This window comes from Polyergus mexicanus, unplaced genomic scaffold (genome assembly GCF_030449975.1).
Source record: "Polyergus mexicanus isolate NDT 795.1 unplaced genomic scaffold, iyPolMexi1.0 SCAF_3, whole genome shotgun sequence".
In the NCBI taxonomy this organism is placed as follows: domain Eukaryota; kingdom Metazoa; phylum Arthropoda; class Insecta; order Hymenoptera; family Formicidae; genus Polyergus; species Polyergus mexicanus.
Genome location: NW_027223323.1, coordinates 1123383 through 1138780, shown reverse-complemented (window position 1 = coordinate 1138780; position 15398 = coordinate 1123383). Strand labels below are relative to the sequence as shown.

Genomic DNA, 15398 nt, shown 5'->3' with positions numbered 1-15398 from the left:
AATTTGTCGGCCAGCGAGGCGTAAATTTGCAACGGATTAATCGTGAGTGAGATGCGCATTGAAACGCACGCGCGTACAATACTTCTCGAATAATTGCCGTTTGTTCATTATTTCCTTTCCCTTCTGCGCAAAATACGATGCGGAAAATAATCGTGCTGGATGGTAAATAGTTCTCGGCTCGTTGAAATAATTTAATTCCCGATTAACAATGTTATTTCGCCAGCTAGACCGGATGATTTGCTAGCAATATCGTAGCATGGCCAAGAATTTTCGGCAATACTTTTCATCAGCCTCACACCGATCGAACACAATGTCCGTTTCAATTGTCACGTTTCCGATTTTGATAGCGATTCTTATTTCATTTTAAGCCGGATATAAAAGTACGAGATGGAATTTTTCCGCGCCAGCAAAAGTGGATATTGACAATCAAGTTATTTGTTTTTAATCCGCTTTATGACGATGTATTACATTGTTATCTATTTTACTAGTTATCCAGTTTACGTCAAGCATGGATAATTAGTCAAAATATTGGCTTAAAAAAACAAACGTCAGATGAGAAAAATGTTTAATTAAAATTAACATTAAAGATTACAACCGACAACAGTGAGGCAATATTATTTCGTTGACTCTATAATAACAACTATACGATACGTGGGTATGGACAACATCAAAATTCCGTCAATGTCAAACATCGTAGCCGACAGTGATATTCACCGTGGCATTCGACCTATTAAACCATACGTGTTAAACCGTGGCGGTCGCAAACCACGGGCTCGCGAATTATTCCAAGCTCGACGTGCACAAATATGGTCGAGTCGAATATTCTTGTCGCCAGCAATTTGTATAGTCTCGATGCTCTGATGATTCATAAGACACCTGGAATTTTCGTCGCGAGACAATGTCTGTCGCTGTCACATTCAATGGCGCATTTTATTACGCGATTACGTTCAGAAACATTCAAATGAATGAACGTAAATTTCGTTGATTTTCGTCGAGAAACACCACCTGGGGAATTTATATTGCGTCTGCCGGATAATCAAGAAACACGTCGCCAACAAATTAGAATCGACAAATACAAGTGATTCTTTTTTCTAACAGAGAAAGACATATGGTCAATGAAGTAATTGACATGTAATCGTCCAATAAAATCTAATTCTAATCAAATCTAATAAAAATCAATTTTTGTTCATTATTGTTTTGAAGCACAATATAAATTCTTTCTCTTCTCATTAGTAAAAAAAAATATAAAAAATATAAAAAGAATATAATTTATACAATAATATAATAATTTATATATACAATAATTTTTACTTTACAATTTTTTTTTTTTTTTTTATAAGGAGACTATTATACGGCAGTATCACATATATTATTAATCGCACTCTTTTATTTATTTTGTAAATTTGTAAATGAATAATACGCGTCAATAACACATCAATATTATCAATGTCTATCATAATTTTAATTTACTATATGATATACATCACAAACAAGATATTTAATAGTTTGTATATTGATTTGATTGATAAAGTTCAATTTTACGTTTACGCAAAACAAAACGAGATTCCCGGTGCGGAGCACATCGCGTTCGAATCGTTCTTCGCACACAAAATATATCTTATCTGACAGATTGCAAATCGCGCCCGCGGCGAGTCGCGAATATTCATACGGTGTCTCCGTGCGATTTGCATTTATCGTGTCCCGCTCGCGAATTATTAACGCGAAGCCTGCTAGGCATTTGCCGATCGATAAGTGAATTCTCTTCCCCAACGCTCACACATCTCGAGAATTTCCCGAGTGTTTGATTACCCGCCCTTCAAGTTCTATGAAAAATCGACACCGGATATCTCATGGGAAGAAATAGTTTTATCGCTCTCGAGAAATCGCGCATCGCTAACCCGATTCAACCCAAATTTTACGACGCCATTTCCGACCGACCATTAACGTTACAACAAGGCCAATCATGAAGCTCTAGCTTTCTTTATTTAACTGTTACTTTCCGTCTTTGTATCATAATGTATTATGTGCACTCTATTATGACAAACATGAGATATTTAATCGCTGTTAATCGAGCTTCTCTTTACATTAATATAGTAAATATCTTTTTAAATATATTATTATTAGTATTTAGAATACCTGAATTTAAATTAAAATTTATAAAATTTTAAATTAGAGAACTTTTTTTATTATAAAAGATGGAATTTTATTACAGAAGATGGAATAACAAATTTTTTAAATTTATTAAAAATTTAATTAATTAAAATCATATTGATTTCGCCAGACAACGTCAGTAATTATGAGCTAGTTAGTATAAGTTATTTATTTAGTTTGATAATACAGTTTTTATTTGAATCAGTAGGATTTGTTTAAAAAATTTCTATTTATATTTCTTAGAAAATTGACAAAAATTTTAATTATAATAATAACTTTTTTATTTAACTTTTTTACAAAGAACGTGTAAAAGTGTGTGATTTCAATTTAAATTAAAGATAGGAAGAGATTATTTCGGTCTATTATGTATTGTTACAGATCATTATCGACTACTGTTCACTAGTTTTGTTCCACTAGATTGAAACATGAAATATTAATTAACGCTGATCGCATCTAAAGTTTATAATTATATACGTATCAAATTCTAATTAACTTAGAAATGATGATAATTAAGCTAACGCTGCAAATCAACGCCATTAATCAATAATAAATTTATTAGCTTACTATCACGATAATATCAATTAATTTCTTTTTGCAGAAATTGCGAATTAAAATTTAACTCTTGTAGAGATGTAAATGAATGTTCGTTCATTATACAAAATTTCGTTGAGTGAGGGAAGTAGATATAAAGTTGGCGATAATGTTGCAACGAGAAATAGCACCAGTTTCATTTTTTTTTATTTTCTTTTTTTTTTCTTTTTTTCTTTTTGCTCATGCCGAGAAAACGTGTAACGCTAATAATTTCTAAACCTTACGACTTGAACAATTTGGTAGAACTAACTATTTATCATCGCAAACATTCGGAATAGAAACAAAAAAAGTATTTCAAAAGCAAAAGCGATTGTGGCGAGATCAGTCGAAGAAAACCAGCCAAGACAGTAGTGAAAGTAGATGTAATGCCCGACGTACGCGTCTCTGATATGAAATATGAAACGAAAAGATTTTACAGCATACGTCACTTCGCAACTCGACTTATCATATATCAATTGCACTTTTTTAAAATGTCATACGTGCTATTTTTATTTTCCCGTAATGCGAAGTGCACTTTCGTTCGGCTGATCGAAGCGGAGCCGCATAAAGCTGCTTTACGCTAAAATCAATCCGATCGACATAGGTTTCGTTCGCGATTTACGTAATTCGAGATAGGTCCTCGACGGTTTGTGATGTAGACCTGAATAAATCCGGTTCTGTGTAATCTGGGTTAATATGCAAAATATCAAGATAAACGTTTGGCCAGCAAGTTTAGCAAATTTGTACAAAAAAATATTTTTTTGTCGACATCAAAGAAATATTCGCGCTTTGAAACGGAAAAGTTCAATCATATTGGAATCGACACCACATAACACGCAATTGATATTTTCTTATTTCTAGGAAATTTCTTTCAGTTTTCGTTTTACTTAAGAGCAGTCGGTTTAATTTCAACAAAAAAATTTCAAATCGGTTTTTTGACAAATATAAATATATATATATATATATAATTATAATTTTAATAATTATAATTATAATTAACAAAATTTATAAATTTTTGTAAGCAAATTTTAATTCTTTCAGAAATGATTAAATCCAATTTTCATAAACTCGTGTATTTGGCAGATTTATTATAAATTTATTATTAAATCCACCAAAAAATTTTTATTACAATTTCTTTCTTGCATTTAAAGGTATCTCTTTCTCGATTGTATCATTCAAACAAATTACAAATATTTGCAATCGCACACATCTGTAGCACTTAAACATTCGGACCTATGTAAGCCCCAATTTAACTGACTCGTTATCACGCCAGTTCATTAAAAATTGTCGCAACTTGATTAAAGTTTTCTACGGCATTTCCATGGAAATTAAGTTATAGTCCGATACTGTTGCTGTGTGATACAAGCAACATGAGACCAGACGGCGTAGCCCTTTGGCGAAATAGATTAACATTGTCGATACATCGTCGATGTCGCTCAACGTCCATGACACAGGAATGCATTTATCGCAGCTATATCTGTTAGTGGGATAGTATTACGAGACCATCGATACGAATAGTTTTGTACAGGTTACAAGATATAATTAGTAACAAAGATGCGATACACTGGACGAATCAAAAATTTGCATAATTTATGAAAAACAAATTGATATTTTGCGCAACTCGATATTTTATATACAATATCGATATTTTTCAGCAAGTTATTAAGGTGAATATATTTTTTAAAATCTATCATTTTTTAGTAACAAAAATCAAGAAATCCGAAAGTATTGATAAACATATTATTCACATGCCATTTATTAACATTTTTTATTAACTTCAAAATTTATACTTTTAATTATATAACACTAATACATAAGTGAGCTTTATTCATCTATCTTCTAATTAAAATGAAGAGAAAGATCGATTATCCTGAACCTTTGATTCATAATTTTGTAAATATATTTTATTCTTACCAACAATATGCAAATTTTTTCTATTTAACAACTATTTTCAACGAGGTCTTCATTTTATTATTGCTTTGAAACATTTGATAATACCATTGATGCTCTCGATATATATTATATTTTATGATCAGTATCAATTAGTAAACACTCTAATACATAGCAGCATAAAATTTTGAAATTAAGTATTCCATATTTTGATATCAATGTGATTCTCTTGAACAAACGTTTGATAAGTGAATTAAACAAAAATTAGTATTATATATTAAATTGATTCCATCACTAATTGTAATTGCAGCCAATATCGCAGTGGCCATATATTGACCATTTCGGCAAAGGAATATGATGGGATTTAGAGGACCATAAGCGAGGCTCGTTGAAAACCCCTTAGTTTTCCATTATACTCCTTATCCATCTTTTGTTCTCTCTTCCACAATAACCCTCATTCTCCGTTCTCCTTTGGACTAATAACGTCGAACATGATCCACATTAGACAGCTCTCTGCTGCTTCGAGTGCAGGAAAGTTGAGCGTGTTACGAGTAAGCTTCCGTCGTTCTCCATTATTACCCACGAGATACTTATTAAAAATCGCTAGTTTTATAAGAATTTGCATAGCTTGAGAGCTTCATCGTGCGCAAATGTCTTATCAGTAAATATTGTGATTAGAAAAAAAACAATAGGTCAAAGCAAGTATTTACATACGAAATATCGAGATAATTAGTGAGTTGCAAACATTTGACAGACATTAAATATAAAAAAAAAAAAAAACAGAAAAGTATAAAATTTTTTAAAATATTAGTTGTGTGTAGAATATAAATATTGTATTATTATTTGATATAAAATAACTACAAAGAGAGAAAGAGAGGGAAAGAGAAAGGGCTACAAGTCTTTTAACAGTATCTCGTCGATATCACGATATTTATAATCGCAGTGTTATAGATTGTAACATTAAGTTATTATATTATACCTATAACTGTACTATAAAATGTAAAATACACGCCAATATCATATAAAGATATTAGGATATAAAGTTTATAAATTTATAAGTAAGTTTATATACAATTTATATTATCGCATACAGTATATTTAATTGCTGATATTGCTGTTAAACTAAATAAATTTATATATAAATATTATTGTATATATAAATAAGATAACATACCAAAAAAAAATTGAAACTATAATAATATTGTATATATTTCATATTAAAATATCAATCTTGCTGAGAATGAAAGATAATTCATTTGCAACCAAATCAGAGCTTTATTTTCTACAAAAATGGCACAATAAAAATGCAATAAATGCATCGGATAGTAAAGAGGATAGAAGATGAAAGGCAGATGGTGGTGCATGAAACGGGAGCGGATGAATTGATTCATTCGCATCCGACGCGATACTTGATCGATTATTGAAATAATGAACGCCTCAGCGACATGAAGAGCCTATCGCGGTGCGTTCACTGCTTCCGAGGAGCGAACTATTAATACGGTTGCATGCGCTTTTTTTCTGTTATAGATCGGCCTCGTGAATGAACGCGAGATGGACGTTTGAATCGAAGCCATCATGGCCCCGTTCCTATTGATCCTGCCGTTACTGGCGTCATTGATACACCCGATTGGTAAGCGAAGCTCTTCTTCAATGTTCCGTTCGCCGGAAAATGCAATGACGTCGGGATAAAAAGCGAAGCGCTGCGTCCTGAAATACGAATCTCTCTCGCTTTCAGTGGCGCTCTTTGAAAATTGCGCATCTGGTTGACTAGAGTCGATAATTAATTGACATGTTAAACAAATTACCGTGATTAACGAGCGCCCTCGTTCGCGTAACACGAATTGAAAATCTTACGGTCGAGATCGGAAGATGCAGCAAATTGCAACGCATACACCTCGCATTTATCTCGCAAGTTGTTGAGACGTGAATTTTTATCTAGCAGTGATATCGCAATATTATTAGTTTATTAAATTAAATAAGCTCAACATTAATAAACAAAAATGATACTATGGTATACATCCACTCTTAAAAAAAGCATGTTAAGTCCAATATTAAGTTGCGTATACATTAAAGCCAAATAGCAAATATAATGTAAAATATCTTAAGTGGTACGATATAGGTAACTCTTCTCTAAATGTATATGAGACATATTATATAATAATAAATTGTAAGTCTGAAATAATTAACACAACGATAAGCTCATAGTAAATAAAAAGTTTCGGCAGCAAAATATCAATAACATTCGGCCTTGGTGGCATATAGCACTCTGTTGTTTACGTCTTACGGCCTTGTTATTATTATTTTACGGCGACACTTGAACAGTAATGTAGTAATGTAGCGAGACGCTCCGTGTGAAATTCCTTTTCTAAATACGGTCGCGACAAGTATCGGAAAATGTGAACAGTGAGCAGTGAACAGTGACAAATTATAAAAGTTATAAAAGAAAATAACTAATAGTTAAGAAGAACATAATAAAAGATTTACGATCAGAAATAGTCACTCATCTCTATCCATAGAAAAGACCAACGGCTATGACTAACTTTCTCAATTAGTGGACTCAGCTCGATCGACTATTGGCTCGTTTATATTCATGATGAGGAAGTCGGAGCTATCATTTTTCCGCATACTTTTATTTCCCTCAAATAAATTCATATCTTGACCTGGCTAATATAACACATTTTAATTAATCTAATCTATATATTTTAATCTAAATAATATATATTTAATATAAAACTATCTTTCTCTTGAATAGCCTGAATAATGTGTTAAAAAAATTGTTATAATAATTGCATATTAACTACACACGACACACATAATTGAAAGATCTAGCAGAATATGAAATATAAACGAAGAAAATAATAATTATAAAAAGAAAGATATTTTTTTAAAAATTATTAATTTCTTAAAAAATTTATTTACTTCTTTAAGTACATTTAGAGAAATATTATATGATGTTAAATAAAAGCTTGAAAAATATTGTCATAAAATTTACTTGTATAAAATATTAAAAAATATGTTAACTTGCATGTGAAAATGTTAAAACTAGCTGAATGATGAATCTTATTAATTTATTACGAGTTTTTATTTCTATGCTTTCCTCCCACGTCTCTCCTTCTGTATATCCAAAATTTTCATAAGATCATAGAATAAAAATACATCTATATATAAATATTTAACTACGGATATCAGTACTAGTATATTTTGTTATTCTTTATACAAACCACAATTGGAGCAAATGGAGCAAATAAAAGCAGAAATTCTAAATAACATGTAGTGGCACTGTACACGCTATATTATATTGTCTCGCTTACGTTAAATACAGATTTATCACCATACGCGTATCTAGGACGAAACTTTAGCTTGACTTAGCCTATTTTCAGAAATATACTATATATATATGAAAACCACGATGAAAGCAAACACTTTTAACTGCAAGATGTTTAGTAGTTAATTTATGATGTGTAAATCTTAATGCTTCTATATAAAACGGAAATATAAATGTTAGAACTTAGCAAAATCATTTAACTGACGACTGAGATGACGAAAGGCTATTAATCGAATAGCTTGCTATAAATATATTTATTACGACATCTTAATAAGTCAAGAATATCCAATATAATAAAAGAACCAATATATAATAAAACAATAATTGTAATAATAATTATTGAAACATGTCAATGTAAAAATAATGAAACATTATATGTCGGTAATCAAATATAAAATTTATATTTAATTTCGAGTAAGCAATAGTTCTCTCCAAAAATTATATTTTTAATAAATTTCTCATTGATAGGTAAAAGAACTTTTTAAACTCAAGCGTTCTACGCGTCCTTTTTGTAACTCATTATAAAGTTAACATTCCGCGCCTTTCATTGAACGATAAGAAATTCTATGCTATCGAGTATGCCGAACAAATCGATCCTCGATACTACATGAGAGACTTTATCTTGCACGCGTCGGGATCATTCGAGATCCCAACAAAATATAGCCAGATCATGATAATGCATGGCGGTAATCGAGAGAAGAAATACGAGAGGAGCTAACGCAACTTATTGCATCCCGCAAATATAATACGCGCGGGGAGGAAGGAGGAAAAGGGAAAATAGTCGGTGAACGATTGCGATAAAACTGCAAAATTCCGGGGCAACGTGCGCCTCATTTCAAACGTCGTAAAGCTCCGTGCAGGGTATATTCATCAGTATATTCAGCAGGGAAAACATTCATTTTTTTAGTAGGTCGTAGGACCTCGTCGGGTTCTTGACTTATTTCGTGCACCTGCAATTACACGCGTGCGGATTATGCAATCTGCGTATTCCATCAACGCACACTTTTCTTCTCTCTCTTAATCCAGTAAAGATTTGTTTATACGATTATTTATTTTATAAAGAGATATTTTAATATTTTTCACACTTTTCTATTCCCATTTTCAATAAATCACCGCAATCAATGCACTTCAATAAATAAGCGTGTGAAAGAATAATGAAGAATATTTAGATATTCGAAAATGAAACTATATTTTGTAAAATACATAGACAAATTTTATAGACTTGAGTTTTAAAATTAATAACATTTTATGTTCGTCTAAATAAACTATCATATTCTTTAGCAATGTTTTCAAAAAAATAATTTTTATTATGATTTAACGTCTATCGACAACTATGTCTATCGAGTTATTTTATATTGTCTCTAATAAAATCGTAACATCACGAAACAATAGAAGAAAACCAACGAACTGTAAAGAAAACATTGTTTCTGACAAGATGGAAGCTGAAAGCAACGGAAATGTGCACAAGTAAACGAAACTATCGGTATTGCTTAACTACAGTACACAGTGAGTGCCGTAATGACGAGCAAACTTAATTTGCACAATCAGCCCTACAGAATCGAATATATCCCGTCATTATCTACCGCCCTATTCAAAAGAAGTGGTACTTGTGTAGCAAATTACAATTAAACTAATCCATCAATGAACATTACAAAATAAAATCGTCCCTTTATTTTCCAAAATTTTATTGTTTGCAACTTTATCATTAAAATCCGAAAATTGCCGTCTCAAAATCTCTGTTAAGAATACAAAATCAAGATGAAAAAATTATTAATGAAATATAATTCTTTTAAACAATAAATTAGAATTTAAGAAATATTTAATAAACAATAATTCTAAAACGTTTTTACTATGGAGTCTTTGAATTAATATTCTATTTATATCGCACATTTTTTGGATACATTTTTATTTGAAAAGATGGCTTAATTATTTCATGATAAAATGATAAAGTTGCTGTCAATTAGATTAGTAAATTACCTCTAACTAACTGCCATCGCGCAATGTGCTTTTTGCACAGACAAACTAGTAGGAGTTAATTACTGCGGAGCACGTAGTGGTTTCTTTCCTAGCAGCTATAGTCAATAATAGGACTTGCGGTGATTAGGAACGAAACCGCAACACGAACATTCCAATTTAACGAAACACTTTTGACATATAAATTTGTACAACTGCAAAATTATTAATACAAATTATATTTTCAGCATAAAAATAGCGATAAAAAAGAATTAACCTCCAATATTACAAAATTATATTGTAAAATAGCATGTAAAATATTTTTTTAAACAAAATAAGTTGTTAATTTAATAATTTTTTTAATACAAAAATAAACTACAGCAATATATGTATATTTATTTATAATTATATCAATATGTATGTTTTCGGATTTTACACATAAAATTATAAATAGAATTCTATTTTTAATTTTTTAAGATCGTCTAAAATCGTCTTTAGATTCAAATACCTGCAACTTAAATAATATTGATTCCATTCGCGTGCAAATAACATGTGTCTGATTTATTAGAAGAGACATGCAAGCCAAGCCAACGTCAAAGAATTTAATATCCCATTAATTGCGAATTTATTGTAAGAAAATCGAGAGGAAACGAAATCGAATCCCATCGTCATAATTTTTTAATCGTAGCGCAATTTGAAATGGTATCACGGCGTTTTGATTACATCGGTATCGTGTGCGTTTCAACCTATATAGTATATTTATCACTGCTGCAGAAACAGTTATTTTCAAAACCCTGCTATTACCAAACAATAATAATTTATATCGAATGAAGCCAAGTAAAATCGGTATCTTTTGAAAATTATTATCATTAGTAGTCGCTATATATATCTGTAATAATACAAAATAAGGAATTATATAAAATTTTAAAAAATAAAGCAAAGAAAAGAAAAAGAAAAGATGGAGAAAAAGAGAAAGAAGAAAAGATAAAATAAATTACCATCATTTTTCATTTTTTTAAATATCATTAATTGAGTTTATATTTTATGTTTATTGATTAATTTGCTATTTAATTTGCTATACTAGTTTATTATTAAAGGACAAAGATTGATCGCACGATATCGAATTGTGTAGATACAAGCGTGATGTATTTCGTACAAAACCTATATCCATCGATAATCAGAAAGTTCATTCGATTTACCTTTCGAATCTTTCGTAAACTGTACGATAGTCTATAAAAATATTATTCGCACGCGAATTACCAGTATTCTGTGAAATAAGATACAGGATATGTAGTTATATATATAATAAAAAGTATGTGTATCCATATTCTTTTTTAAACGTCAATTTAGAATTACAGCAGATACGTATTTCGATGAAAACTCAATTATATTCGCACAATATTATACGTCGGATCAGTTAAAACGCTTGAACTTTCTAGCAAAACATTTCAGCTTAAAAACTCGAACAGATATGAATATTATCCCTTGGATAACAACTGTTATTGAGATTTTATCGCACGAAGCTGTAATACATATTACATGTGACGCTATTTTCCATTTAAATATTTTTATAAAACGCGATGTTTTACAATATCGATAAGTTTTATATGTTATAAAAAATATATATATATATATATATATATATATATATATATATATATAAAATATATGTATAAAATACGGCATATTGTGAAACATAATATAAAATTGATTTTGTATAACGTGCTGTGTAATATTATATTATATTGTACAAGAAAAGATTGATCCTATTGTCAAGAATTTCACTTTTAAAATATACTCCTATATATATTTTAATGCGTATCAAATATACATATATGTCACATTGTACATATCAGAATTTTCCAACACTCTACGATACATTGATGAAAATTTTATATTTCAGTTATAAAATTGGAGAAAAAAAATGGAGATATCAAGATCTTATCTCAGTTTTCATTAAATTTCCGCTAATAGGCAAATCATTTTTTGAAATTAGTGATTTATCTAGAATCATTGCCCTAAATCAGCAGATTACGAAAAGAATTTCGAAACGGTTTTGAAAGAGTTTCGAAATAATGGTTGTCGTAACGTATTAAAAACCGTTTCGTCTAAATAGATCTTTAGACACGCTGACGGCTTTCCTATGTGCGCACGAGACCTTTGTGCGACGTTGGTCAAAGCCCTTTCGTTATCGATCGTGTCTCTATCGTGAGTTGTCGGCAACTTTAACCGCTGAAGTTGATCAATTGAGCGATAGAATCACGACAGGGCGCACAAATGTATTAATGCATGAAAGATCGTATATATGCACGAGGCGTAGATTAGACAATTTCCCTTCGCAAAGTGAATTCAATTGCACTTATTTTTAAAATTTATTGCGCATACATTATTATATTACGAATGTACGCTTAATAAAGCTGCCTCATATATACAATATTACAAAAATATATATTCGCAGAAATAAACCACTGTATCAATCTAAAGGATTCTCTCTGGAACTTTCATATATTAACGGTCGATATATCGATAGATCGATAGATCGATAGATCGATCTATCGATATATCTATCTATCGATTTATCGATATATCGATATATCGATAGATCGATATATCGACAGATCGATATATCGATAGATCGATATATCGATAGATCGATAGATCGATAGATCGATAGATCGATATATCGATATATCGATAGATCGATATATCGATAGATCGATAGATCGATATATCGATAGATCGATAGATCGATATATCGATAGATCGATATATCGATATATCGATAGATCGATATATCGATAGATCGATAGATCGATAGATCGATAGATCGATAGATCGATATATCGATAGATCGATAGATCGATATATCGATATATCGATATATCGATAGTTCGATATATCGATAGATCGATATATCGATAGATCGATAGATCGATATATCGATATATCGATAGTTCGATATATCGATATATCGATAGTTCGATATATCGATAGATCGATATATCGATAGATCGATATATCGATAGATCGATAGTTCGATATATCGATATATCGATAGTTCGATATATCGATAGATCGATATATCGATATATCGATAGTTCGATATATCGATAGATCGATATATCGATAGATCGATATATCGATAGATCGATAGTTCGATATATCGATATATCGATAGTTCGATATATCGATAGATCGATATATCGAACTATCGATATATCGATAGTTCGATATATCGATCTATCGATATATCGATATATCGATAGATCGATATATCGATATATCGATCTATCGATCTATCGATATATCGATATATCGATAGTTCGATATATCGATATATCGATATATCGATATATCGATAGTTCGATATATCGATATATCGATAGTTCGATATATCGATAGATCGATATATCGATAGATCGATATATCGATATATCGATAGTTCGATATATCGATAGATCGATATATCGATATATCGATATATCGATAGTTCGATATATCGATCTATCGATATATCGATATATCGATAGATCGATATATCGATATATCGATAGTTCGATATATCGATAGATCGATATATCGATAGATCGATATATCGATAGATCGATAGTTCGATATATCGATATATCGATAGTTCGATATATCGATAGATCGATATATCGAACTATCGATATATCGATAGTTCGATATATCGATCTATCGATATATCGATATATCGATAGATCGATATATCGATATATCGATAGATCGATATATCGATATATCGATATATCGATAGTTCGATATATCGATATATCGATAGATCGATATATCGATAGATCGATATATCGATATATCGATATATCGATATATCGATATATCGATAGATCGATAGATCGATAGATCGATAGATCGATAGATCGATAGTTCGATATATCGATATATCGATAGATCGATATATCGATAGATCGATATATCGATATATCGATAGTTCGATATATCGATAGATCGATAAATCGATATATCGATAGATCGATAGATCGATATATCGATAGATCGATAGATCGATATATCGATAGATCGATAGATCGATAGATCGATAGATCGATAGATCGATATATCGATATATCGATAGATCGATATATCGATAGTTCGATATATCGATAGATCGATCTATCGATCTATCGATATATCGAACTATCGATATATCGATCTATCGATCTATCGATCTATCGATATATCGATATATCGATCTATCGATCTATCGATCTATCGATATATCGATCTATCGATATATCGATCTATCGATATATCGATCTATCAATATATCGATTTATCGATCTATCGAATAAATATATATTCATATTTTGTTACGTCAAAATAGATCTACCAATCAAGTTTACATACATTTTTTCATAATCAATATATACCTTAACAATTTTATATGCAGAATGACCAGAAGAATCGAGAATTCGTGTAAATAAAATTATATCATCCAATTTTAAAAAATTATATAATTTATATTTTAAAATAATCTTTGTTTTTTTTTTAAAATATGTGTCTGGAAATTTTTATTATATATCGCATCTTATCGTCAGTTAAAAATTGATTCATTTTATTCATAACTTGTATCAAATTATTGTGAATTAAAAATCAATTATCGTTAAAATATATTTATCATATATAAATCTATATAATACTATATACTCTCTCTCTTTCTCTTTCACTTCTCGTATATATTAAAGATTTGCTACACACACAGGGGAAAATTCTGAACGCTGAGTTACTTACATAAATATATATATAATATTGTGCATGGCAATCGTTTGCAAGACAAGTAACTTTGTGCAATTATTCGCGCGTATACCGCAACTGCGCGTAAAACACCGGCGATCGTAATTAAAGCGCGAGCGGATGATTAATCCCCCGATACGAAATCGCGAAGTGTAATCTTGACGCGCAATGTAACGGCGAGCCCTTTATACGTCGCCCTCAGCCTTCAGTATGTATACCATGCCTTCTCTATCCCGCTAGCTGTCGTATTCGAAATGCAACCACCGGCGTCGATTGCAACTAGGTCGCCGGCAATTACGCTAGTTATTCACTCGGTTATTCGGAAGTAAAGCGGGGTGGAGGAAATGAGATTATCGCGGTAGGCTCGGAATTTAAGATTCGCCGTGCATGTACAAGCCGCAAGGGGTTGTCTCCATCCTTTTTCGCGACGTCACCTTTTCGCTTACGGAGCTGCTTGCATTACTGAGACATTCTAAATTGCATTTTCTCTCTCCTGCAGCTTTTCTGAAAATTCTATCACTAATTTGTCACTGCTAACAATAAGAGCAAAATAGAATTACGCTTTAGAATCACGAGATTCTAAAGTCTCGGAAGAGTTTTATTTGAAAACAATGAGTTTTTACTTACGAAATATTCAAATTGTCACTTAAATAAATAAATAATAATAAATAAATTTTTTCTTACACACGTATACACGCTGGCACATATAAACTATTAATATAAAATTAATAATAAT

The 15398-nt window shown here is 30.7% G+C and overlaps 1 protein-coding gene across 2 annotated transcripts in view; it reads left to right on the top strand.

Moving 5' to 3' along the window:
* LOC138931612 (zwei Ig domain protein zig-8) overlaps positions 1-15398 on the top strand; it is a 106905-nt gene that overhangs the window by 54844 nt on the left and 36663 nt on the right. For both annotated transcript variants that reach the window (XM_070292564.1, XM_070292563.1), the window contains exon 2: positions 6139-6241. In XM_070292564.1, the coding sequence (XP_070148665.1) occupies positions 6187-6241 (55 nt within the window). In that variant the 5' untranslated portion in view covers positions 6139-6186. The remainder of the gene's footprint in view (positions 1-6138; positions 6242-15398) is intronic.